Source organism: Chionomys nivalis, chromosome 2, assembly GCF_950005125.1.
Source record: "Chionomys nivalis chromosome 2, mChiNiv1.1, whole genome shotgun sequence".
NCBI lineage: Eukaryota > Metazoa > Chordata > Mammalia > Rodentia > Cricetidae > Chionomys > Chionomys nivalis.
This window is the reverse complement of record NC_080087.1, coordinates 12,578,615-12,605,463: the sequence shown is the minus strand read 5'-3', so window position 1 is coordinate 12,605,463 and position 26,849 is coordinate 12,578,615. Positions and strand designations below refer to the sequence as shown.

Genomic DNA, 26,849 nt, shown 5'->3' with positions numbered 1-26,849 from the left:
CAGGCAGATGTTAAGGAACAGTTACCAGAAATACCTGGCTAGCCCAGGATTTCTTTTTCACTGAGACACCTCATTCAATGTTAGTTTCCCATTCCTGAGTACGCGTGGCCACCCTCTCCTTCCTACCCCCACGGCCCTTAAGTCTTTGCCCACTGTTCTGACTGCTAGGCTGGTGCCAGACACGGACGCACAAGTACACATTATCATTTCCACCCCTCTGCCAACAACTCAGCCATTAGGAGAAGCGGCCTTTGTGCTTGTAAGTCATTTCAGGCCTTTGTGCTTTCCTTCAGAACACTTGTGTAAAATGCCCTTGGGAAGGAGTAGTTCCTTAAGCTTACAAAGCCGCTAACCATTTTTACCCCCAAATTCTAGCGCTCTCCAGCGATTAGCTATTGTAGACTTGATTGTTCTTTTCCAGGAACTGTGTTTAAGCCACAAAGAACAGCTCTCAGAAACAGAAGCGTGATTGTTGCACACACACACACGCACACACACACACACACACACACAGTTCCCACACAGAATAATTGGGGATTAAACCAGAACACTGAACTCCACCCTCCAGCCTGTATGTCCTGTACCTGGGGCTGTAGATGCTGCTGAGCTCAAAGGTGTCTTTAGGTTAGTGCTTGAAGCCCCATGTGTCAAGGGTGCCACATAGAAGTCCACCAGAGTTTAGTAAATAAACACAGTGAGATCCCATGGGTGCCAGCCGTTTTCACAAGAGAAGCCTGAACTGGGCCTGAAAGTTGAGATGATCTCCACCCCAGCGCAGGGACCACTGTGCATATGCCCAGCCCTGCAGCAGCTGGCTCCTCCGGAGCACACAGAGGGGCTGCAAGGTTTGCGGCGTGAGCTCCATGTAAGACTGCAGTGGGCAGAGCAACCTGGGGGCTCTGAGGATCCTGTGGACATTTAGAAAGCTACTCCAGGGTCGTTGGGGATGATGAATCCAATTCCAAAGGCCCAGGAAGATGGGACAGGAGGCTCGTGACTCAGCAGGCAGCCACGGGAGACCTTCTAAGCCACCTGAGTCCCACCCAGCGCCTGTGCCGCAGGGTCAGCCCTTTGTAAATACTGTCTCATTGATAATTTTTGTTATTATTGTTTGCTTTCTTCTTTATAGGTCCTCTGATTCTCCTATCAGTCAATGGCATAGTTGGGTTCTGAATTGGGTCTTCCGATACTTCAATTTTTAATTTTTTTATTTCATTATTATTATTACTACTTAGTGTATCAGTTTCTAATTACCTGTTCAATGGGTTTTAGGGTTTGGCTAACTGCTTAAGCTATAGTTTACCGTCTGTTGAATCCTAGTTTTTGGCTCACTTTGTAACAAGTTTCATCTTTCTGAAAGGAGTGCTGTGGAGATATAATATCAATCGGGTCTATTGTGAGGAGCGCTCACAAAGATTCGCTTTGTCAAGCTGCTGTGCAGGCTAAGCTTGCTACATGGTGCTGGTGCTGTGCAGGGCTAAGCTTGCTACATGCTGCTGTGCAGGCTAAGCTTGCTGCATGGTGCTGGTGCTGGGTGCTTTGCCATCTCTGCTTTTTACAGTATTCACCTTGGGGATGCAGCTTCAAAACTTTTCTGGTGAAATTAACACAGACCTTTGATTGAGTTTCTTTGTAACTGACCTTCTAGCTTTTTCAAACTCACGTTTGCTAGAGCTAAATACATCCAGTCCATGTCACAGCTGACATAAACTGCCAGATTATTTTAGGTCTCCAAGCCACGCAGTTGGCATTCACAGAGATCTTCCCTCCTCATCAATGTGCTTTGAGTCTGTCCCTTCCTCCTGGTGCTTAGGGCAGCCACAGTGGCACGGTCCCTGCCTTCTCCGTCCTCCATCCTGACTCCTCTTCCCGCGATGCACACTGGATGCTGCTGGCTTTAGCATCGCTTGATAGGGAGGTCACCAGGGTAGCATGTTGGAGGAGGGTACCAAGAGAGTATCCAGGTTGGCAAGGCAACCAACCCATGGCCCCAAAGTTGGCTCCACGGCTATTTAATGGTTCTAAGAAAGAGGCCCAGGCCTGAGAAGTGGTGAAGGGGTGAACTGTCCTGTTGTTCCCATCATGCCCTTCCTTGATCTCTCCTTCCTCTCTGTTTGTTTGCACCCCGCTGGTGGAACTTTCATTTTCCGCATGTTGCCAATGGAAGCAACAGCTCTAAAGCACTCTCCTTACCACTGGGGTGGGCATCTCACTAACACAAAACCCAAAGGCTACCACACAGCTTCTAACGCATTCTCTCTGTGAGGAGCGGAAGAGTTCAGTTCCCCAGGTACCATCAGTGTAGCTAAGCTTGCATGAGTAACTAAGATGGCTGGGTCTGTTTAGTGGCGTGTCTCTGAGTGAACCTGTGGTTCACCGTGGACTCAAGTTCTAAGGCTTGAAGTACAGGGGTCACTGGAGAATTAGGCAAAATGTAGCTTCCTATGCCGTGTTTTGGATGAGCTGAGAGCCCTCTTCTCTGATGAACTGTTGCGTAAAATAGAAGCTGTGTGGACCCCATGCTATTGTCTGTCAGCCTTGGCTACTGATTAGGGTATCTTGGAGGAGCCTTTTAAATCTCCATGCCTGATTCTGCTCACCCCAATGAAATCAGAATTCTAAGGCCATGTCCAGGATACTGGTAGTTTCAAAACTTTCCAGACAACTGTCTAGACTGTTTGTGTGGAGGGCCTGTGTTGATGATGCCTACCACGTTGGGAATCGGCTAAGTATGCTGGGTATGATAGTGGGTGTGAACTAAAATGAGTATCTACCCTCAATTCACCAGCTCCAGAGATTTCTGGGACCACTCCAGAGTCTTAGCAAACACCCTCAAAGGGTTCTTGCTGTTCTCTTTGGCTCCCCAGATTCTTCTTTGCAGGCTTAGCAGAGCTGTGGGGAGTCAACCTGTGAATAAAGCTGGAACAGACCTTCCACCAGAGCTGGGGTCTCAAGAGTCAGTATGTGATGTGTGCGGGGGTGGGAGTGTAACCGGCTGCCCAGTGATTCTCATGTGCGACCATGGTATGGGACGTCCTTCTGTCTATGTGTTGCTTTTATTGGTTACTGAATAAAGAACTGACCTGACCCTTAGCATGGGAGGAGGAAGGTGGAGTCAGAGAGAGATGCCATGGAGCCACCAGAGATAGACTGCTGAAACTTTGCTGGTAGGCCATGACCTCGTGGTGACATGCAGATTAATGGAAATAGGTTAAATTAATATGTGAGAGTTAGTCAATAAAAAGCTAGAGCTAATGGGCCAAGCAGTGATTTAAATAATGCAGTTTCTGTGTGGTTATTTTGGTTCTGGGCAGCCAGGACAAACAAGGGGCCTCCTGCTACACAACCAGAGAGAAGAACCCGGCTGTGAGATCAAAGGAAACTTAAAAAAAATAAGACTTAGGGGCCAGTTCTGTGGACAAAGGTGCTTGCTACCAAGCCTGACAGCCTGAGTTCGAACCCTGGAAAGGAAAGAACTGACTTCCTTGACTTGTACACACACACACACTCACACATGCATATATATACTCACACACACTTACACACATACCATACATACACACACTCACACATGCACATCCATGCTCACACACAAACATATACACATACACACACAAACATACACATATACACAAACACATGATATGCTCACCCTCCCTCACATACAAATAAATAAATGTAAATTTTGGGGGAGGAGAGATAAATTTGTATTTTATTTTAACATTTAAAAACTGGCTCTAAAAATAATAATGTCAAAAATATACAAGTGATTTTTAAAAAATATGCATTTAATAATTTTTCATGGAAATAGATGTTTGTAAAATGGATATTTCTCCCCTATCATCCCACACTGGTACTTTTTAGGCTAATGGGCAAAGCAGGGAGATGCCTCAGCTGGGTTTGAAGCACTCAGCTCAAGAGGCAAAAGAAAGCTCACTGAGTCCATTGACAAGGCTGGTTGCTGTAAGAAAACCACACCATTCTAGAGTCTCGACCCATGTTTAGTGAATTGGTAGCCAGATCAGGAGGCCCTGCTCTGCAGTCATTTGGGTGCCTCCCCACACTGTCTCCTACACATGCCTTGAAGAGGAAGGGTGGGTGTGACCCCATGGAGAGCGTACTTCTGCTAGTGGATCACAAACCTTCTCAGGCCTCTGACCAGAGCCCCCTCAGCTGGTCTCTGTCCTGCATGAATAGGTTCAGAGTCTCCATTAATCCACGGTTGCCTATGACAACACAGGGCAGTCAAGTGTGGCTGCTGCCCTGGGAATGCTGACCACAGCTAGACCTGGTCCCTGAATCAGGTGACAGGGACCACAGGGCTGAAATGGTGTTCTGAAGGTGTGTGCTGTTTTTCCTTCTTTCCGTAGATATTGCCAACGGCACCAGTTCAGGGGGGTACCGCCCACCTCCCAGAACCAAAGAAGTCGTCATCAATGGCCAGACTGTGAAACTAAAGTACTGTTTTACCTGCAAGATTTTCCGCCCCCCTCGAGCCTCCCACTGCAGCCTGTGTGATAACTGCGTAGGTGAGTAGGGCCCGGATGCTGCGCCAGCAGCAGTGCTAGGGTACTAAATGGAGAGGACCCGCCTTTCATGCGTCTACTAAAGGCTTGGCGGTGGCTGCTGTGCCAATGCGTGTGTCTGTCTCCACTGAACACATTCACCATGCCTGCACTCACCAGTCTGTTTCACGGTAGGTTGGTTTGGGTTTTTAGGTTGATTTTCTTTTTTCTTTTTTTTTTCTTTTAATCTTACCAAGCTCTGGACCTTCTTTCCCAGCGCATGGGACTTTGTTCTCCCTGGAGTCCAGATAAGCAGATGCTTATAATAAAGTTATGGCAGCCCTGTGTCCCTCTGTGCAGCCCCGAGTCCCTCTGTTGTAGCCCTGGTCCCTCTGTTGTAGCCCTGGTCCCTCTGTTGTAGCCCTGGTCCCTCTGTTGCAGCCCCGAGTCCCTCTGTGCAGCCCTGGGTCCCTCTGTGCAGCCCTGGGTCCCTCTGTGCAGCCCTGGGTCCCTCCGCTGCAGCCCTGGGTCCCTCCGCTGCAGCCCTGGGTCCCTCTGTTGCAGCCCTGGGTCCCTCTGTTGCAGCCCCGGGTTCCTCTGTGCAGCCATGGGTCCATTCGTTGCATCCCTGGGTCCCTCTGTGCAGCCCTGGATCCCTCTGTGCAGTCCTAGGTCCCTCCATTGCAGCCCTGGGTCCCTCTGTGCAGCCCTGGGTTCCTCCGTTGCAGCCCTGGGTCCTTCTGTTGCAGCCCTTCCCTCTATGCAGCCCCAGGTTCCTCTGTTGCAGACCTGGGTCCCTCTCTTGCAGCCCTGGGTCCCTCCATTGCAACCCTGGGTTCCTCCGTTGCAACCCTGGGTTCCTCCGTTGCAGCCCTGGGTCCCTCTGTTGCAGCCATGGGTCCCTCCGTTGCAGCCCCGGGTTCCTCTGTGCAGCCATGGGTCCCTCCATTGCAGCCCTGGATCCCTCTGTGCAGCCCTGGATCCCTCTGTGCAGTCCTAGGTCCCTCCGTTGCAGCCCTGGGTCCCTCCATTGCCTGAGAGCTGGCTGCACACATGAAACATATGCTTTGGGCCTCTCCTTCCCCCACTGCTCAGAGCTTCTTCTGGGGATGAAGGGGGCCTTGGATCTGAAGGAGGGAGAGAGGTAGAAACAGCCAACTTCCACATGGGGCTAGAGCTCACAAGGGGATGGGGTGGGCAGAGGGAAGATGTTATCTCAGAGGTCCCTTGTTGTGATTAATCCTGCTACTGACCCAACACCAGCTTCTGCAACTGACTTGGGTCCCAGACCCTAGCATTTGTGGCCAGGCTTCTTGTCCCTTTAGGCTGAGAGCTGGTCAGTTTGGCTATAGTTCATCTTCATCTTAGGCATAGCTCCTAAGAGAGAGTGACAACAAAGACAGGGTAAAGATTGGCCACATTGCGGAAGACTGCAGTTCCCCAGTCCTGTAGCCAAGCCTCCACAGAGGTGAAAGTGGAAAGTTGGCACCCTTGTACCTGGAAGGAGATGGGTACCCTTGGGACAATGTCTCCTTCAGAAACATATTGATTTCCAACGCTCTCCTTGAGTCTCAGAATTTATAGTCTCAATTCTTCCCAAGAAAAATTAAACTTTACAAGGTAACTCCCACTGCACCAAGATACCTTATTAATCTTCAATTCACTTTATCCTAACTTTAATAATCTGCAGTTTGATACAAGAGCTGTTTTCCCTGTCATTTGTCTTGGTTCTTATTAACTTAAATTTCTGTTGGTTTTGGTCCCTTATGGAGAAGCTTGGAATTTTCTTCTACTCTCCTTATGTAGTTGAGGCTGTACTCAGGGCTGTGGCATAGTGTGGCCAAGCACCGGATGCCACCAGTGTGACTTAGACAAGCTACTTAAATTGTGCCATGCTTTCCTCGTGTTTGTAGTGTGATGGTTAAAGATGACACAAACAGAAACACACAGAGCAGTCGGAATAGTGCCGGGCTATGAGCGAGTGTAAGCTACTGCTGTTGCTGCTGTTACTGCTGTTGTTACTGCCGCTGTTACTGTTGTTATTGCTGCTGTTACTGTTGTTGTTACTACTGCTGTTACTGTTGTTGTTACTGCTACTGTCACTACTACTGTTACTGTTGTTACTGCTGCTGTTACTGTTGTTACTGTTGTTGTTACTACTGCTGTTACTGTTGTTGTTACTGCTGCTGTTCCTGTTGTTACTGCTGCTGTTAGTGTTGCTGTTACTGCTGCTGTCACTGCTGCTGTTACTGTTGTTGTTACTGCTGCTGTTCCTGTTGTTGTTACTGTTACTGCTACTGTTACCCCTGGATGTTTTTGAGTGACTTTCTCTAGGCAAGTCCTTGATATAACGCTGCTCTCTGCTATTATGACATCAGAACTCTATCCTGTCCTCCATGCAGGGTTCATGGGGTCTCTATAAGGTCATGTGACTGACTTGGTATGATTTGGTATCCTTTGTGACAATGCCTAACTTGAGGACATTTGGAGCCAGACAGTATGGTGGCTTCGGTGTCATTCAGGGAGCAGCCTATAGGGCTGATAAGCAACCTTGAGAGCCATTTCTTGGGTTGTCATTTTGACCCTTGGGTCTGTTACAGGATGGGATAGTCTGTTACTTCAGCACTCCCGTTAGTTTTCTTGTTCTCTCCTGTGTGCTTGTGTGTGTGTGTGGGGGGGGGTGTTTTCCTAAGGTGTATTATGACAAATAAGAAATTGCTATCTACAAACCCAAAGGATCTACTTCCTTATCATTTGTGAAAAGTTTTTATTCATTTCTACACTTCCTCATTTTCACCAGTTTGTCTCAATACTGTCTCCTGTCTCTGAGCTAGATCCACAATTGTGCTTAAGAAAAAAGCCTTTCCCATCTCATAGTGAATTATGGTTTGAAAATTCCTGTTGGGGTCTTGTCATTTCCTGCAAATTCATATAGTCACTCCCTGGACAGTCCTGCATTGCCCATAGGTGTATGTATCTCTTTGAAAAGACTAATAAATTGGATGCAAGTCCCCTTGCCAAAATTATGTATGAGCTTTCCCAGCTGGTGGCCTGTCTTCGCCATAGTAAAACCATTGGAGGTAGAGTCCCCGCTGGTGGACTCTGCCATTGTGAAAGCTAGAGTCACCAACACACAGCGCACAGGAGGCAAGAGTGGCCCTTCTGAGGACTTGGTCACTACAGCAGCCCAGCAACCCACCTGCAAGCTTGTCAGTCTTCCATGACAGAAACACCGAAGGGAAAGGGAAAAGAGAGGAAGCGGCAAGGTCTGAAACGGAAAAAGAAGCCCAGTCTAAGGGTACAAGCTGATGGGGCGTAAGGTTTGCTCCACAGTCCTGGGGCTAACCTTAACAAAGTCCCTCTGGAGGACAGGTGAGGTGACTAACATAAGTTGGTTTAAAATAAAGCTGTTAATTGTACTGCACATATGTGTGCGTGTGCGCATGTGCACACACACACACACACATGCACTACACACACAGTCTTATCCAGCCTACATGGTTTTGGATTTTTCCAGTTAGTTGTGCAACACTGGCCTTTGGCATGACTGATGAGCAGACCACAGAGCAGACCTCTTCATTTGGGAAATAGAATGGAAGACAGAAGTCTCCCACGGAGGAGTGTAATTGCAAGATTGCTGCTAGTATATTTTTAGCTAGAAGGTTTTTTTTTTCTTCCCGAAACAGTTCTACTTTTTAAAACAAATAAAAAAGAGAGTGTGTGTTGGAAGGCCCGGTTAAAATGCAGGCTCCCTTTCCCTGGTAAGGAGTGGCTTTGGGTCATTACTTCTTAGAGACAGTGGATAATTGCCGTCTTGCATTAGGAGAGTAAAGGTTGAAAATGCAGTTTTCCAGGTTAGCTCGTAAAATTCTTTTTCTTTGTTAAATACATTTTAAATGAGAGCCAATTGCATTCTTAGCTGAGGACGGAAGGAGGTGGTTTTTAAAGACTGGATGCTGATGAAAGCATAGAAACAGTAGGCAGAACCTCCTGACTCAGACCCAGGGCTGTCCAGCTCTTGTCGCTCAAGAAGTTTTCTCAATATTCCCAACTGTTTTCAACTCTAAAGAGCAAGGCGAGCCTAAGAGAGCTTATAAATTTCGTCTAAGGATTAAGCGGGGTCGTGGTGCCCACTAGAGTACCCTGCTCAGATGTGGCATGGACAAAGGGGTCAGTAAGTATCACCACCAACGTTCCCACCCCAAGTTAGTAGTATTGTTCCCGGGCGCCTTATTTAAACAAGATTTGGTACCGAGGGTGGGGACCCTCAGTCAGTGATGTGTTTGGCCCACAAGTGTGAGGACCTTGTTCAGATCCCCAGCACCCGTGTACAGAGACAGGTTCATGTCTCTAGCCCCAGTGGGGCTCACTGGCCAGCTGATGTAACTGAATTGGTGAACCCCAGGTTCAGTGAGTGAGCTTGTCTCAAAGCACGAGGTAGTGAGTGGTTGAGGAACTGATGTTGACCTTTGAACACATCAATGCATCCATCTACACAAAAATGTCTATATACCACACACACACACACACACACACACACACGGTTCATCCTGGTAGGCCTAGGCAGTGCCTTTTTATCCTAGTAGGATCTTGATGGTCTTCAGGAATAGATGAGGACATATTAATATCTTCTCTGTTTCTCTCACATGGTTGCTGTTTAGCTGAGGGCCTGCCCGACTGTCTGTCTCTTTCTCTGAACCTGCCTCCTTCGCTTACTAGTTCCCTGGGTGTCAGCATCCGTCACTTCTGTAAACTGGGATAGAGTACTTGAGACTGTCTGCTCATCCAGGCAATCTTGGGTTTGTTTGTTTGTTTTTTTAACATGTATTTGTGTTGGGGCCATCATGGGGTGCGTGTGTGCCGTGGTATATGTGGGGAAGCCATAGGGCACCCTGCAGGACTTGGTTCTCTGCCTCTGTCTGTGTCACGGGGATTGAACTCATCAGATTTTGCACCTAACACCTTTACCTACTGAACCATCTGCCGGCCCCACAAAACCTTTTTAAACCAGTATCCTGGGCCTGGATCCACCCTTGTTCCCTTCGGAGCTTGCGTTCCCTCAGATCCTTAGGGTAGGGATGATAGGAGGGGCTAAGAAACAAAGCAAAGGCTCATGAGGTCCTCTCAAATTAGAGGTGGGCAGCCTACATCCCCAAACTCTCTCTGCCTTGCCCTGACTGGCAACCCAAGTCTGTTCTTGCCTGGGCTGCATCCGTGTTAGAAGAGCGAGCAGCTTTCACCATTGTTACTGCTGCCTTGTTCTCAGAATTGGCTTTTTATTTTTATATTATTTTATGTGTATGGATGTTTTGCCTGCATGAACACCTGTGTCCCCTTGTGTCCCTGGTACCAGCAAAGGCCAGAAGAGAGCATTGTATCCCCCAAAAGCGGAGTTAGAGTTTTGAGCCACTGTGTGGGTACTGGGAATCAGTCCTTGTCCTCCGAATGAACAACCAGTGCACTTGGCCGCTGAGCCACCTCTCCAGCCCCAGAATTTGGTATTTTTAATACAACCTTAATTTGCAATAATGAGTGTTCCCTTGAAATTAATCACATGCCATGGACAAATTAATAAGGACCTTTTCTAACCATGAAGATGAAGGTTTGTGAGGAAGCCTAGCTTCGCCTAGATGAAGGAATCTTAGCTACAAGCTAAGAATGACTTTTTAAAGATGCCTAGGTCCTTGACCCACTGTGTTCTGGGCTAAAGGACGTTCTCTGTACTCATAGTGCCACAGCTGTGGGGGCTGAGAGGACAAAGGAGGTAGAGCACAAAGCCCTCGGGCTGTGCCAGGCCATGAGAACACCAGGCAGTGTGAGCCTCCTTCACGCAAAGCAAGCCCTGGTCCATTGTTTTCTGTTCCCTTTGTCATTTCTGGCCAGCCTGACGACAGTGCCCAGAAGCCCTCTGTGGGGACTTTGTCTCCTGTTGGTGCTGTTTTAGGTAGGGCTTTCCCACCCTCATTAAAGTCCTTTTGAAACCCACCAAGTTCCCTCCCCTTTCTTTTCATGCTGCTCTCCTGAGCCCTTGGCCACACTTTACCATGTACTCCCTCCTGTCCCACAAAGTCCCCTCTTGTTGCTCTAGTCGCTTGCTCTGTGGCATTAGCTCAGACTGTGGATCTCCGCGTGTGTGGTGTACACTCTTGCTGTGTGCTGACCGCCACCACCATTAGATCCCAGGTATCGCTTCACTGTCGTCCCCAAGGTTTAGCCTGGCAGAGACTTGGCTTGGCAGTTGCCTTTAAATACAAGCAAGTGTTCTGCAGGTACTCCTTAGATATTTGGGTCTGGCAAGGGAGCTAATAATCCTGACAGAAATCGCGCAAGGGGGATGGAGGAAGATGACATTTGTTTCCTCCTTGGAACTCAAGCACACGGGGCTTTACTTTGTGCCTCCATGTTTCCAGAATATCTCTGCATTTCACCAGCGTTTCCTGAACATGTATGTGTCAGGCACTGTGGCACTTTAGAGTCAGAGAGTAAAACATCCGGTCCCCAGAGACAGTATTTAAAGCAGAGCCTCCAGAACTGAAGGCAGAGAACATTGTGTCTTCTCCTACTCACAGGTCAAAAAGTGTCATTGAAAGTCGTCACCACGTAACACTGCATAAAATATAGGAAGTAAGCATTATTTGAAATTTTAAGTATAGTCTGGTATAAACGTGACAGAAGTGAAAAATAACATACCCCTTTTATTTTTATCATTTGGATCAACAGAATATAAGAAAATTAAAGATATTAATAAAAGATGATAAATATGTTGAATTTATTTCTATGGGTTGTACTTGTCATCCTCAACTGTTCATAAAGCATGAACAGAAATGAATCACACTAGGCTTCAAAGAAATCTCTAAATTTTTAAAAGCAGAGAATGTGCCAACCACATCATCTGATGACCCAGGCCCCACCCAATCAACCATAAAGATGCATGTACAAGCAGCCAAACATAAAGCTTTGAAGAAAGCTTTTCATCCACTCTTGGGTGGCACTCCTCGTTGCTACAGTTGTAACATATGTAGAAAGTCACAATGGAAAAACACAAAAGGAAGCTGTACCACTCAGAATTGTAATTTTTAGTAATACAGTATTTATTCCTCGAGAATTTCAAGCGTGTAAACAATGTATTTTGATTTTATTGACTTCCCTTTCTCCCCAGCTTCACATTTTCTTCTTTTAAAGCCCATTGATTCTAATCAGACACACGGGTGTGGGCTCATTTTCGGACTACAAGGGGCCATGACCCCGAAGAAGACTCCTCCCCTTAGCTCATTACCTACTCATCCCGGGCTGGGGGCTCGTGTGCTGCTCCTGCATCACGCGTGAAGGCTGACTGACCTGACACTGTGCAGGATCCACAGCTACTGGGGATTCGTGGACCCAACGGTCCTGTCACGTCCCAAAGACACTGTTTCACAGCAGTTTCCCGGCCCCTGGCTCCACAATCTCTCACACACACACCCTTCCTGAACCTGCCATTCATGCTTCCGAACCTTGGGGATAGTGGTTGTGACATAGAAGTCCCGGTTATGCCTGAGCACTCCACAGCCTCTTATTCTCTACACTGTGGCCAGTTGTAACTCTGCATCAACCCACTTCCGCTGCACAGAGATGCCCCTCTCGTGCATCTGAGAGCTGCACTGGTCCATGGGGGGGGGGGAGTGAATTTTGGAGCAGTTTGATACTGTGTCCGTTTAGCGAAACAGTAGAGTTCATGTGTACACACACACACATGCACACATAGTATTTTTAAAAGGTGTATACCTTGCCAGCCCTGAAATCTCTTCTGAGGTGTTTGTGGATCCAGCCGTGCCCTGTTAGGTTACAGCCATCAATATTTCACAACCCCACACACTGGTGGTAGACTCAGGCAATACTAGGCTCTGAAGTGGTGGGTACTTCCAAAATGAGCGTTTGCTTACGCACTTTAATCTGGAAAGCTTAATACGTATCGATATGTTTAAGAAAGAAAGAAAGAAAGAAAAGCCATGAAAAGAGCTTGGCTGTTGGAATAAGCTGTTTTGTTGTCTAAAAGGTTGAAAGTGTTTGAAATAAAGGACTAAATGAAACGGAAAGATTCTATTTTGAGGAGAGGACGAATGTTTATTTTAAAATCCTATTCCAGACCTGTGGGGATGTAATTATTGTCTTTTCTTGATAAAGACACGAAACGACTCCATAGAAACGGTTTGTAGTACAATGAAGCCTCCGCTCTAGGACTGCCAAGCCGTGTTGATGTGTGGCCATTTACTTCAGAGGTAGTTCTCTGTGAACTCTTTGTCCATCACACACATACAATGGAATTTAAGACAACTAGCCCTGTTTGATTTCACTACCATCTTGCGGAATGAGCTAGCAAATTGCATTTAGTTATGGCCTTGCATGGGACTGGAAGGGAAGCAGCAGACGCTGGCTTCTCCTGGAGTCTTTGGGCCCTCTTAAAGGCTGGTGTGCAAGTGTGATTCCTTGTCCTGCTGTCTCCACCTTCAGCCCCATGCTCACACTCATTCTCGCTCACTGATTGCCAGAGGGACCCACAAGAGCCCTTGATGCTACACTTGGGTCTTGCCACGATTGCCTCTTTCAGAGTCCCGCCCTGTTTCCTGAGGGGCAAGGGACAGACTGCCTTCGAAACACACACTGAGGCATGAACACACCTTCCAACATAAATAAATAAACAAATGTAAAAGAAAAATTTTTAACACACCTTACCGTCATTCTTTTTTTCCTTCCTTTCTCTTCCCTTTCAATCCCAACACAGATGCTCAGCATATAGCTTCTTGAGGGTGGGTGCTGGTCCCAGGACTACCTCAGTGTCCCCAGGGTGGGCAGAACTCGGTGTCAGTGGCCTGGATTAAGCCTTTATTCCAAGATAGGGGGCATGAAGAGCAGTGCAGGGTGTGTAGCTGCCCTCTGTCCTTTCAGGATAAATGGAGTCATCCTAGCCAATGGCAATGTCAGCGCTGTGGAGGCATTCCCTGGTCCCAGATGCTCTTGTCCCCTTCCCTTTATGCTACTCAGAGATACTGGAAAAAACTGGGTGGGGTGGCACACACCTTTAATCCCAGCACTCGGGAGGCAGAGGCAGGAGGATCTCCGTTAGTTAAAGGACAGCCTGGTTTACAGAACAAGTTCCAGGACAATGAAGGCTAAATAGAGAAACCCTGTCTCAAAAGAAAGATGGGAGAGAGAGAGAGAGAGAGAGAGAGAGAGAGAGAGAGAGAGAGAGAGACTTCGAAAAAAAGGAGATCCACACTGTTGGAAACTAAAGCCTTGCTGCAGGTAGTATCATCACAACTGAGAGCCATACTTGTTCACAAGCCCCACACACTATTGTAGTACGGCCATTCCACTGTAAGTTGGCAGAGTTGCTATAGTATTAGAACGTATTCTTGCCTCTTAGCAGTTAAGCTCACAACAGCATATAGCAGAGCGGTGTGCCATTTGTCATATGACAGAAGGAGCCACTTTTCCTTATGCTTGAAAAACTACTTCCTAACCTACCCGATTTATGGGTTCATTTTTCACCAAGGAATTGAAACCTGATGCATTTTCCCCATCTGTAGTCATGCTAGCACCTTGCAGCAGGATTAAAAAGCCACTAGTGTGTGTGGTGCTGGCGCTGGATCAGGGTACACTGTACTAAGAGGGGCGGTGAATACCTGCATGTTAGTTAGATCTTAATACTTTAATTCACATGTGTCCAACATATTTATAGGTCACATCGCAGTGTCAGAGGGCTGGACACGATGGCTTTAAAGAGAGGCAAAGCTTGCATATTTTCACCGCATCACAGCTAATGTCCTGGGTCTGTTGAATATAGCTTTCCATCCAGAACTTAATCCGGAGCAGCTTAACATGGATGTGAGGACCTGGAAGCAGGGAGATGAACCTTGCTGTGCTAGAGTGGAGTGTGATCCCTGCTAGTGCCTGTGACGTCAGGCGCACAAAGGGAGAAAAGAACCAAGGGCAAAAAGTGGATGGGAAGTAGTGGGAGAGGAGGAGGGGAGAAAAAGCAGACAAGGGGGTCGGAGGTGAGAGGTGACGATAATGTGACGTCAGAAACCTAGAGAGCAGAGACTTAAGGAAAACCTGGAACAATAGCACCACGAAGAGGAACCGTTGTGGGTAGCCGGGGTATGGCTCTTTCCATGTGAGGCGGAGACTCTCCCAGAGCTGGTGAGGATGTGCCGTGCCTGAGGGGACGTCCAGAGCCATTGTCTCCCCATCACCAACATGGTAGCCTTGTCCTTTGCTCAGCTGTGTGGTTTGCACAATGCTAGCATCATAAAGAGAATCACCAGGCGTCCAGTGTGTGAGGCAGGCCTCTTAGTTCTCTTAAATAAAAGGTGTTCTAGGTGTGACAGCAGAAAACCTCACCTTCATCCCTCTCCGGAGCAGCATCTTCCTCTTTTCTGGGCCCGCCGAAGGGAACGTAGGCAGACACATATGAAGCTCAAAAATAGAGCCTCTGGAGAAGGCAAGTCCTTCACAAACACCCAGGGTAGCATCCGAGCCCAGAAGCTGGACTCTAGCTAGTGCTTCAGCGAGTATGAGTAGAAAGAGGGACCCTAGGTGCCATGGCACCATCGTGAAACCCTAGAGGAGAATCTAGATGGGCTTGAGGTCTCTTCTCCATGGCGACAAAGAGCATGCTAGCTACTTGGAAGTGTTTCCCATGCCCCTGAGGCTGGATCCTCATGGGGCTTTACAGAGACGGCTGCAGACACTCCCACAGATCCTTACATAAAATCTTTGTGGTTCCGGCAGTGACCCCACCCACCCTTGCCCCATAGAGAGACAGGCTGAATGAACCTCACATGGGACCAGAGTGAGGATTCTGGCCTTGAGTGGGAACAAACCGCCCGCCCCCATGAAGTTCTAATGAGCCGTGTTTTAAGTGGCTGTCACCCTGAGTCTCTGGGCAGCTCCTGGAGTCAGCAATGTAAGAAGGAGCTGAACAGCAAATGCAAAAAGGCAGAGCTGAGCTTGCCCACACTAGAAAGGTAGAGACACACACAGGAGGCTCTAATCTTAGACCAAAGAGCTCAACTTTCGTTGGGATACCAAGAGCAGAGCCATCCCTTTGGGGATGTCTGTACTCAGAATGTCAGTTTGCTCATTTACAGCAAGAGACTATGACAAAAAGGGACCGGCGTTCTCCCTCATGCAGAGCCAGTGCTCCCTCTGTCCAAGGCCTAGCTATCTGGACAGCTATTGCATAATCAGAATACCAGTTACAAGTGTCCACTGGGAAATTCAGTCGTCCATGGAACCAGAATTGCTGACTGCAGGGCGTTCTAGCTGTGTCTGTCATAGTTCTCGTGTAAGACTTGAACCCATGTGCACATGTACTCTTAAAACATGGTGTCTTTTACATTTTTGTTTATGTGTATGTGTGTGCCTGCATGTCTGCTTGTGCACCACATGCATGCAGAAGCCCCCTGGAGGCCAGAAGAGGGCATTAGAGCACCTGAAACTGGACCTTCAGGATGTTGTGAGATGCCCAATTAGTCCTCTGCACGAGCAGCATCTCTTGTGGATGCTCCAAAATGGCTTCCTTAGAGGACGCTAATGATTTAACGTGACACATTTACATTAAATTTTATCTTGTATGGTGTCTTCTATGGTCAGTGCATTTATTCGTTTGTTTGTTCATTGAAGTTATTTTAGACCAGAGAACAAGACTATTAGGGGAAAAATGTTTTGAAAGCATGCATGGCACCAACAGGAATGTCTAAACCACACAATGGAGCCTTGGTTTAGCCTACCTGGGGTTAATGTCTATGCGTAGTCCAGAGAGACTGCTTGTCATGCAAGGCTTGTGAGTGCAGCGGGTCTAAGCCAATAGAGGGGTGACCTCTGGCCAAGTGCTCACCCGCTTTCTCTGGAATTGTCCAAATGCAGTCAGCTTTAAAAATACTTTTCTTCAACACCCAGAAAAAGCCACAGTAATTACTCCGCCGAGGTCTGTTTCTGCTGGCCAGACTCTCCTCCCTCCCTCCTCCCCTCCCTCCTCCCCTCCCTCCCCTGCTGCTGCTTTCTGGGACTTGCTCTGCCCTTTTTATTTATGTAGTCTGTGGCTGTATGTCTCTTTGGAATGTGTGTTCAGCTGTATGCTCAAATCTGTCTTCCAAGCTCCAAGCTCCAGACTTGGTAGATGTAACTGATATCAGACCATTCTGCTTGGGCAGACACAGGCACCCCACATCAGTCTTCCTGGGTAACAACACTGAGTGTAAGTGTTGTTCATGCCTAAGAGAGTCCCAGTGGGTACCACCCTGGCCCATCCCCAGATCTTAGGCATTCACTCACCAGTTAGACCCTAACTGCATCTCTCTCTCTCTCTCTCTCTCTCTCTCTCTCTCTCTCTCTCTCTCTCTCTCTCACACACACACACACACACACACACACACACACACTGTCCTGTCCCAGCAGCCACAGGTTATCCACACAGGAGTTTCCTAGAGAACCCCCAACCCCAATTCCTGCTCCCCACACACCCAGCCTCTGCCCGACACTAGGGCAACCATCCTCAACAGAATCTGAACACTAGTGAAAAGGAACCAGAACACTCCACCTATCCGAAGGCCCATGAGCCCTATGACCATCCCACAAGCCCACATCCCACAATGCCCCAGCCGGGTGAGCATCACGTTTCTCAATGCCTTCTGGCTTCAGCTCTCAGCCTCTGGCTCCTTTCTCTGCTTTGCTTTCTGGTAAGCATGCCTCAGGGAAGCCTCCCATCCCCCACTCCTCTAGCGTCTTTCCATACTCTTCCTCAGCATTAAAGACCTGTGCTGTCATGGCAGATGTATGTGTGGGTTTGTCTGCAGATAAGCTCCAAGGGGGCAGTTCTTTCTCTCTCAGGTGGGGCTTCCCCAGCTGTAATACTTACAGACAACACTAGTTCAGGAGGAGAACGAACTCAAGATTCCTCTTAGGAATCCATCATCACCTCTGTTCTTGTCTTCTCTTTGGGGAACAAGGAATTGTTTTAAAGCTCTCTTGCTCTTCTGACTCTGTGATGAAGTCAGTGCTCTCAACTGGAAAAGGACAAGGTTTTCTTCACCTGATCTAAATCAGGCGAAACCCGTGGCTCTCCCCTCATACCTCTCAGAAGGGCATTGTGTTTCGGGACTAGGAAAGGGGCTCACCGGGCAAGGTACTTGCCACATACCTGTAATCTCCCAGTAGCTTAGGGAACAAGAACCCTGGGGCTCACCAGCCTACCAGCTTCATGTGGCAAATTGACCAGAGAGAAACCCTGTCTTGGGGGGGAAAAGATGGGGAGGAACTGAAAAAGACCCACAATTGACTTCTGACCTCCAAATACGTGAACACAGACACACACATATATGCACACGCACACATGTACACACATATACATGCACACACATACATGCACACACACTCCTCTGCAGACCCTCGAGGTATATATGTTTTTAAATGTTGAATCTGCCGTCATGGAAACTTCTCACAGACTTGTGCCCGTCGCAGAACAACTTAGCATTCATGTGTTTCCTTGGCAAAGAGGTCTTGGCCTTTCCTGCACCCTAGAGTCGTAGCCTTCATCCCTGTGTTTTCCTGTAACTCACAGTAAGAAACACGTTTTTCAGTGAGCGTCCGGTGAGCCCCAGTTCAAAGGCAAAGTCTTGAGAAGTAGTCCTTACTCATGGGATGCCTGGGGCGGCCTCTTGTGTTCTTTTGGGGAGATGGTCTCGACCCACTAACCTACTGACCTCTTCCACTAGTTGACTCTGACCTTTGGTTAAAAGAACCCAAGGTTAAAGGGCAAGCAAAACCACTTTCCTTCTAAGTAACCGGCTGAGTTGTGCCAGGAGAGCCACAGCACTTACTCACCCACCGCTGGACTGTTAAGGCTGTGCCGCTGAGACCCTAAGGATGTCACATTAGCCTGCCATATAGGAAAACAACTCTGTGAAAGGTGCCTGCTGGCCTGTGCGCCTACAGTAATACAACTTTTAAATTAGTTGTTGAAATAAGTTGCTTTAGCTTCTATGATCTACTCTCCTGGGTCTGTCATTCCTTTCCCTGCTATCCAGGAGCAGGACTTCAGGAAATGGTGGGTCGCTCTGTAGGGAGCAGGTTGGTGCAGGCCGATAGTTTCCATCAGATTCTCAAAGCATTGGGAAATGAAAAGCCGGTTAAGAGCCACAGCCCTAGAGTTTAACACAGTTTCCAGCCCTGTAAAAGCAGAGCAGAGGAGAGGCAAGGCAGCTTGGTGTGTCGCTGATCCTTCCTCTGTGGTTTTCCTAACCTATTCCGACATCCTATCCTTCTTCCTTCTCTTGTTCCCATCACGCCTTTGTCCGGTTGGCCTCACCTGGGCTATAACAATGTCAGCAGCCTGAAGTCGCCCGACCCCCAGGACCAGGGACTCTGTGATTGGCAGCATTGGGAGAACTGCAGTGAATTCAGGCTGAGCAGGGAGGGCTTTTCCTGCCTCAGGTTGCCCTGTGGATCTGTTGTAGGCTGCCCTTAGGTTTAACTCCTGCTCTCAGAGTCCTCCCTAGGCCTTGGTCTTACAAGTCCTCCAGGGACCCTTCAGAAACGCCAGCTGGACCTCTATGTGTTCATCAGCTCCAGCTCAGAAAGTCTCATTTCCAGGCCATTAAACCATGACTGGTTTCAGAAGTTTATCATTTGTCTACTCACACAGTCCACGGTGGAAGGCATGCCCTGCTGGAAACATCTCAAAGTTCTGAACTGCTTTTATATAAACTGCCCCATGAATCCATTCCACAGTGGGCCCCATAGAACGTGCAGACCACGAGAAAGAGCCTTCTGCCTGTTCTGCTGGGAGCCTTGATTTAGAGAATTAATTAAGCTCTCCTGCCTAGATCACAGTGACTCAGGGGAGTGTTTGCCAGTTTGACATGATCAACAAAAAATAAAAACAATACCCTGTGTTGAGAGTCTAAGAAGCCTACACAGACCCAAGTCTGCTGGTATGACTACCTTACATGCACTTTGGAGTTCCTGGCTGCTTTAGAGCCACCAATTGGTTCTGGCCTAACCTGGGTCCCCCAGAGCTTGAGTTATTGTCAATTCTTTATTTATAGTTTCTCTGTCGAGGCCCACCAGCACTTCCCCATTTTCTTAGAGCAGTCACAGTTGACTTCAGTTCTTAAAATGGAATTGTGGTATGCGAGCTGGAAAGAACTTTGGGTGACATTACTCAACAGGCAAAGAGCCAGGACCGAAATTCAGGACACTGACTTAGGGACCCGTGTCCTTTCAACAGAACACCACTGTTTGATAACAGCCCAGACCACACACATCAGGACCTCCGCTTGGAATGTCCAGGGTCGTTATGACAAACAAGTCCTGCATAGCTGCAGATGGGTTGGATGCTGGGAGTTGTAGCTGTTGTTATAAGCCAGTTTAGAAAACGGAGCCACAAGGCGGAAAGTTTGTGCACAACACAGATGCAGGTTCTGAAAGGAAGAGAAAGTGAGAGTTGGGGGGTCTTCCTTCAGAATCCCGGCCTGCAGAACTCTCAGCAACACAGAAACACGGGGTGCGCCCAAGGGGAACAGAGCTGGGCACCTTTACCGAGAACCACCCAGGGAACACAGGCCGAGAAGCTGAGATCTCATTTGTATTGGAAAGTTCTCCTGGCAACAGTGTTGTGGACACACCGAAGGGGGCTGAAGGGAAGAGGGGACGGTTGTTCATAAAAGAAGGGATAAAGACACATGGGCTGTGGTGACCTTCAGAAACAGGAATGGAAAGCTAGAAAAGACTGGAAATGCACACCAGCTGTTCCTGTTGACTGCCCAGATATGAGGACTAATCGGGCATAGAGAACAGAAATGAGTATGTGCCCTCCAGTGGGTACCTGGGTGTGCATTGCACTGTAGGCTGCGAGACAAGTTCATGAGGCTAGAAAGAGCAAGGAAGGGGTGAGTGTAGGGAATAGCACTTAGCTCCTGCCAGATGTGACGGATCTGGGCAGTTAGGTAATCATCAACCAGCTGGGAACGTGGCTCACGGTTAAGTCCATCCTTGGGGTATTGACCTGTATTTCAGTATAGGGTGGACTAGAGCCAGGGCTAGAGGTCTGCAGAGTTTAAAAGACTTGGCAAACTGGGAACTGGTTGATCTGTATCTCAGGTCTGGTTCTGCTGTGTGGCTCTATAGAAGTCATTATCTCTCAAGGGGACATGCAATAATTGTCCCTGTTTGAAGAGAGGTGATCTGTGAGGTTCTGATGTTCCTGAGATCTAAGGTGATTTAAATTTAGGACAATGACTAGGGACTTTTGGGTGCCTTTGGCAGGGGTTGTGAGGAGCAGGGCATTTTGAAAGCTGACAGTGAGATAGCTCCTTACTGAGGCTCCGCTCCTCAGCCTTGAACGGGATGAATTAGGCAAGCTCTCGCAGAGTTTAGACAGGTGATCCTTGAGTGGAGTGATCTGCATGCTCGTAGGTAGAGTCTGACCCTCGATTTTAAGACAGGGAAGACAGATACAAAATCAAAACAGAGATAGTAGGCTTTTGTTGTGTTTTTACCTATCAACTAAGGAGTCGGGGGTAGCAAAAATGACTTCTAAGTAGCTGGGACAGCATGACTTGCCTCTGAATGCTGACCTCTCCAGTACCTGCCTGTCTCTTCTCCTTGAGACATAAGTTATTACCAATGGAAATCTGGAGTTAGAAACAGATGACAAACCTAGACAATTTGCAGAGACAAACAGACATGATTTGGCCCAATATATACCTGGAGGGACCATCCTTGTCCATCAGTCAAACTCCTTTAAAACCCATGTACAAAAGAAACCCAGCAACCTGCCAGCAAGCTGGCCCGGGCCCGTGAGATCACAGGGATGGGGAGGAGAGGGACACGTTAGAGTGGACCACACGACTGCCCAAGGTGATGCTGACCGTGAGACCACAGGGATGGGGAGGAGAGGGACACGTTAGAGTGGACCACACGACTGCCCAAGGTGATGCGTAAAGGCACCAATTCTGCATTTCCTAGTTGCTTTTATGTTGGAAAGTTTCACTTGGTTTTTTGTTTGCTTTAAGAAATGGATTTGAAAGCCAAAGAATCTTAATTTGTAAGACATTGGAGAGATGCCAAGATGTTAAAAACCCATACAGGCATAAGACATGGTGTCTTTGGGTTTAAATTTTCCACCCCAAAGATACCTCTGAACTTATCCACCTTTGTAAGTAAATCCCCATCAGAAGCCCTGTAAACCTATATGGTTAACACACGTTATTTCGGCTTTCCAGAAAATTAGATAGAACTCATTTGGGGGAAGAAGGCTGAGAAGAAAAGATATGGGAAGAAATTTCCTAGCTGATGCTTGCTTGGCCCCACACACCTCAGGCTCCACAGACCCAGCTATAGGATCCACTGAACAGCTCTGTCTGTATTAAGATCTTCATCTCCGCAGTGTTCCCCTGACTGAGATTAAGGCTCCCCCTTCTGGGGCTGAAAGGTTTCTCACTCAACTTGTAGACATGGACTGGAAGAAGCACACTGCCCTAGTTCCACACTATGCCACACAAACCGCATTCCTGTGGGTTTCTGGGCCTGGAGCCCACATAACCCTTGAAATGGCGCAGCCAACCAGAAGAGGCAGGCCAGTACTCGGCACACGGACCAGCAGAGAGCTGGCATTAGAGGCGGCAGCCCCAGAAAGAAGACCAGACTTTGGTTCAAGACCTGGTCCCAGGGCCATGTCTTCACCTGTAGAATGGAACAGTAGCATTGGGCCCATTGCACCATATGACAATTAAGTGGTAAGAATGGGGCAGGAGAGATGGTTCAGTTGGTAAAATCCTTGCCTTGTAAGTTGGGTCCCTGGCAGATGTGTAAAGATGGTAGAGGTGAGATGGTGCATGTTTGTAATCCCAGAGCTGGGCTTGTAGAGACAGGAGAATTCCCAGGACTTGCTGGCCAGCCAGTCTCACCTAATTAGTGAGATCCAGACCACTGAGAGACCCTGCCTTCAAAGAAGGTGGACGGAGCTGGGTGGTGGTGGCACACGCCTTTAATCCTAGCATTCGGAAGGCAGAGACAGGCGGATCTCTGTGAGTTCGAGGCCAGCCTGGTTTACAAGAGCTAGTTCCAGGACAGGCTCCAAAGCTACAGAGACAAAACAAACAATCAAACAAAAGGTGGACAGCAGATGGCAGCAGAGAGCATTCCTGGGATGACACCCAAGGGTGTTCTCCAACCCCCACATGCATGCAAACATGCACACACACACATGCACATATACACACAAGCATGCACACACACACACACACACACACAAATAAAAAAATAAATAAATAACACGATTCATACTGAGTGCTTTGTACAGTGCCTGGGTCCTGCACGGTGGGAGCAAAGGCCATATAAAAGTAAGAAGAGTCTCAAAGGGTGGGGCAAGCGTGCTCTTCCCAAGCCTTCCCGGCCTCGAGTGCAATGGGAAGCCACTGACAGATCTGGCCAAGGCAGAAACTCTCAGTGATGGAGACTCTGAGTCAGCTCCATTTCCATCCGTGCCCGTAGGGTTGCTTTAGGGGAGCTGTGTAACCCATAAGGCTAGGTAATGATGCGTGTCTCTGTCTCTCAGCATCTGACCTAAAGCACAAACAAAAGATACCTTACCAGGGGAAATCCTTCTGATTGTGGAGGTGAAAGGGCCTGAGGCTTACAGAAAAGCAATTTTCCACTTTGAATCTTTAAAAACATTTAACTTAATTTGGATGCAATTAAACATTTGGATTAGAAGTTTCTAATCTCCACTGTGGTTCCCAAGCTCTCTGGTGTCACAGAATTCTCAAGTCACTTTAGAGGACTAAGACTGCTCGTTCCTGTGACTAGGGGAGGAGAATTCTACCTGGGTGGTGGCACGAATGCATTTAATCCCAGCATTCAGGGAGGCAGAGGCAGGTGGATCTCTGTGAGTTCGAGGCCAGCCTGGTCTACATAAGCACATTTCAGGCTAGCCTGGGCTGAATAATGAGACCTTGTCTCTAAAAAGAAGCGGGGGCAGGTATCCAGGCTACTCACTTTTCTCAGGGCTCCTTGGGCTATGATATGGAGAACAGGAGAGACGGCAGAGGTCTGTTGTCCACTGATAGGAAGCAATGTTTCTAACTGGAACTATGTATGTGGCCGGAAGCTTCCTGTAATCATTAATAAGTTAAGGCTCCAGTATAGGAGCCTATGTCCTTTTCCCGAGTGATGTCTCCCCGTGACACCATCGGGCGCTTGCTTGGGAGCTGAGGCTGGCGGCTTGGTACCCAGCATCCTCTGGCTCTCGCTATGGAAGAGCTTTTTTTTTTTTTTATTTTTTTTTTCTTGCTGATTTTTTTTATTAATTAATTAATTTAATTATTAAAGATTTCTGCCTCTTCCCCGCCACCACCTCCCATTCCCTCCCCCTCCCCCAATCAAGTCTTCCTTCCTCCTCAGCCCAAAGAGTAAGCAGGTTTCTCTGCCCTATGGGAGGTCCAAGGACCACCCACCTCCATCCAGGTCTATTAAGGTGAGCATCCAAACTACCTGGGCTCCCACAAAGCCATTACATGCAATAGGATCAAGAACCCATTGCCATTGTTCTTCAGTTCTCAGTAGTCCTCATTGTCCATTATGTTCAGCGATACCGGTTTTGTCCCATGCTTTTTCAGTCCCCGGCCAGCTGGCCTTGGTGAGTTCCCGATAGATGATCCCCATTGCCTCAGTGTGTGGGTGCACCCCTCGCCGTCCTGAGTTCCTTGCTCGTGCTCACTCTCCTTCTGCTCCTCCTTTGGATCGTGAGACTTCAGTCCAGTGCTCCAATGTTGGTCTCTGTCTCTGTCTTCTTTCATCGCCTGATGAAGGTTAATATTCAGGGGAATGCTTATATGTTTTTCTTTGGGTTCACCTTCTTATTTAGCTTCTCTAGAGTCACGAATTATAGTCTCAATGTCCTTTATTTATGGCTAGAAACCAAATATGAGTGAGTACATCCCATGTTCCTCTTTTTGGGTCTGGCTTACCTCACTCAGGATAGTGTTTTCAATTTCCGTCCATTTGTATGCAAAATTCAAGAAGTCATTGTTTTTTACTGCTGAGTAGTACTCTAATATGTATATATTCCATACTTTCTTCATTATGGAAGAGCTTTTAAACAGAGTCACCTTTTCTCATTCATCCGTCTCTAACAGTTGATTCATGACACCAGCTGACCACCTTGCTGGCTCAGTGGATTATCCACCCCCGACTTCTCCGAGCATGGCCATATGCCGAGGCCCCTTGTATTTCCCTGTGGTTGACACACCCACCATCTCCCCTTCCACCTTGCTCAAGGCCATCAGTTGCCCACCAGGGCATCCCTAAGCCTGCTACAGGCACTGAAAGTCATTTAATGCATATCTATTACAAGTCTCCGGGGTTGGAGAGGTGATTATAAAAAAAATCCACTGCCCTGCCCTCAGGAATCATGAGGGATTAGGAGGACGGGGTGAGAAGCAAGCCCCCAGACCGCTGCAGGACTGCAGAATGCCACCAGAGGTGCGGTCAGGATGCCCCGGCCAGCTAACTCACTGTTTTACAGAATATTTTCGGGTTTCTAACCACACCACCTGTGCAAGTCCCGGTGATCTCCAGGTATATTCAGTGCTCTAGGAAACACCTATTAGATTGGAGCCTGGTCAATATTTTGACTGTTGAGAACAAATAAAATCCAACGTGGTTTCCGATAAAAGTAGGGCAGAGCCCACGGGACCTGCTCATGTTTGGACGCGGTTGGAGACAGAAGGAGGTCAGCGGTAGTGGATGGGTTTCAGAGTTGGGTAGCGGGCTGGATAGCAGTCTAGAGAGGCTCATAGTTGGTAAAGAGTCACAGGAAGCATCCTAGGAGAAGGCATAGCTGAGACACCAGCCAGGTCTAGCAGACATCTATTGCCTTCAGGTGGAAGATTTGCCCATACATGGGGTCCATAGTGAAGATGAAGGAGCTCGCCGACCCCCTCTAACTCATGGGCAGGGAGAGGGAAGAAGGGGTGCCGTGAGCAGACGTTGGGGTAACAGAGTAGATAGAAGCTCCAGACCCCTTCATGGGCTCTTGATACCATGCTTCCCAGGTCCACAGAGGGGCCTAGGAGCTTCAGATCCAGCAGCCATCGTGAACTCAGCGTCTGCAGAAGACCTGAGAAAGAGACCATGGCAAACAGTTCGGTGCGCCTAAAGTTCCAGTCACACTTGTCAGTCAAGGCAGCTTCCAGCAAGACACATCTCTCAGGGAAATGGCTTCCAGGCCAGGCTTTGGGGGAGCCAGGTGCCAAGTCCCACCCTGAAAGCGCTGGCTTCCCAGAGCCTCCTGGAACCCACAAGACTGGGTCATCCTTGGCCAGCTGTCCTTCTAATGTTAAGAGAGCCCCGCATCTTGGCTTGGCAGATTTAAAGATTTCTGAGCTAAAATTAAAAGGCCAGCCCTGTGGAAATGAGCCCATAGCGTAAAACCTTGTCCTCTGGAGGCTTCTTTCTAGATGCAAATGGCTCCTCTTCACTTCACATGTGGCTTTTGCCGAGAGACATTTCCCTGCAGCTTAGAGGTTTCCTGTCTACACAGACCCTGCAGATGCTGGTCCCACGTGTGTTTATCTGCTCCTGACTTCTCCTCTCACTCCCCTTTTCTAAACTCAGCTGTCAAGCAGGAAATGTGTTGCTTGAAATAATAGCTCTGTAGTCTTGGGGAACGTCTGGCCCGTTCAGATATGTTTTCTTCCTCCTTTTGCGGTCTTCATCATGCAGACCTGCTATTGTATAGATCGCAGACTGATGGCTTGGAGAGATGGTGTTTGCTTGTTTAATTTTTGAGTACCTTGTTTTTAGGATCACAGAAAAATTGAAAGGAAAACACAGGGGTTCCCATGTACCCACCATCCCTTAGACACAGCCTTCCGTCATCCACATGCCTACCAGAGTAAGCATGTGTGTTAGGACTGACACCCCTGTGTTGACACACTGTCAGCGTTCATGGCTCACATTCGAGATTAGAGGCCATGCAGTCTTGGACAAATAGCCAATGATATAATAGATATCTATTGCCACCCAACAGGTTTTCATGGCCCTGAAGATTTCCCACACGCTGCCTGTCTTGCCCACCTTCCCTTAGCCAGAGTGAGGTAGATTTCATGAAGGTGTTGGCTGACAGCGTGTGCAAGTGAGGAACCCCCGGGGCCACACCAGTGTAATCCCCTTCCTTAAGTATCTCTATCTTATGGACCATTGTCTCTGTCACCAGGCCACTGAGCTCTGAAATTTGTCCTGCTACTCCCTCTTCCAAGTGACTGTTTTTGCTCATGCTGCTAGCAAACCAGTGCCCCCTGC

At 48.2% G+C, this 26,849-nt stretch overlaps 1 protein-coding gene across 4 annotated transcripts in view; it reads left to right on the top strand.

Annotated features, from left to right (window-relative positions):
* Zdhhc14 (zinc finger DHHC-type palmitoyltransferase 14) overlaps positions 1 to 26,849 on the top strand; it is a 249,996-nt gene that overhangs the window by 179,733 nt on the left and 43,414 nt on the right. For 3 of the 4 annotated variants that reach the window (XM_057754451.1, XM_057754450.1, XM_057754449.1), the window contains exon 3: positions 4,371 to 4,529. The exons of the other annotated variant lie outside the window; for it this stretch is intronic. In XM_057754451.1, coding sequence (XP_057610434.1) covers positions 4,371 to 4,529 — 159 coding nt within the window. The remainder of the gene's footprint in view (positions 1 to 4,370; positions 4,530 to 26,849) is intronic. 4 annotated transcript variants of the gene reach the window in all.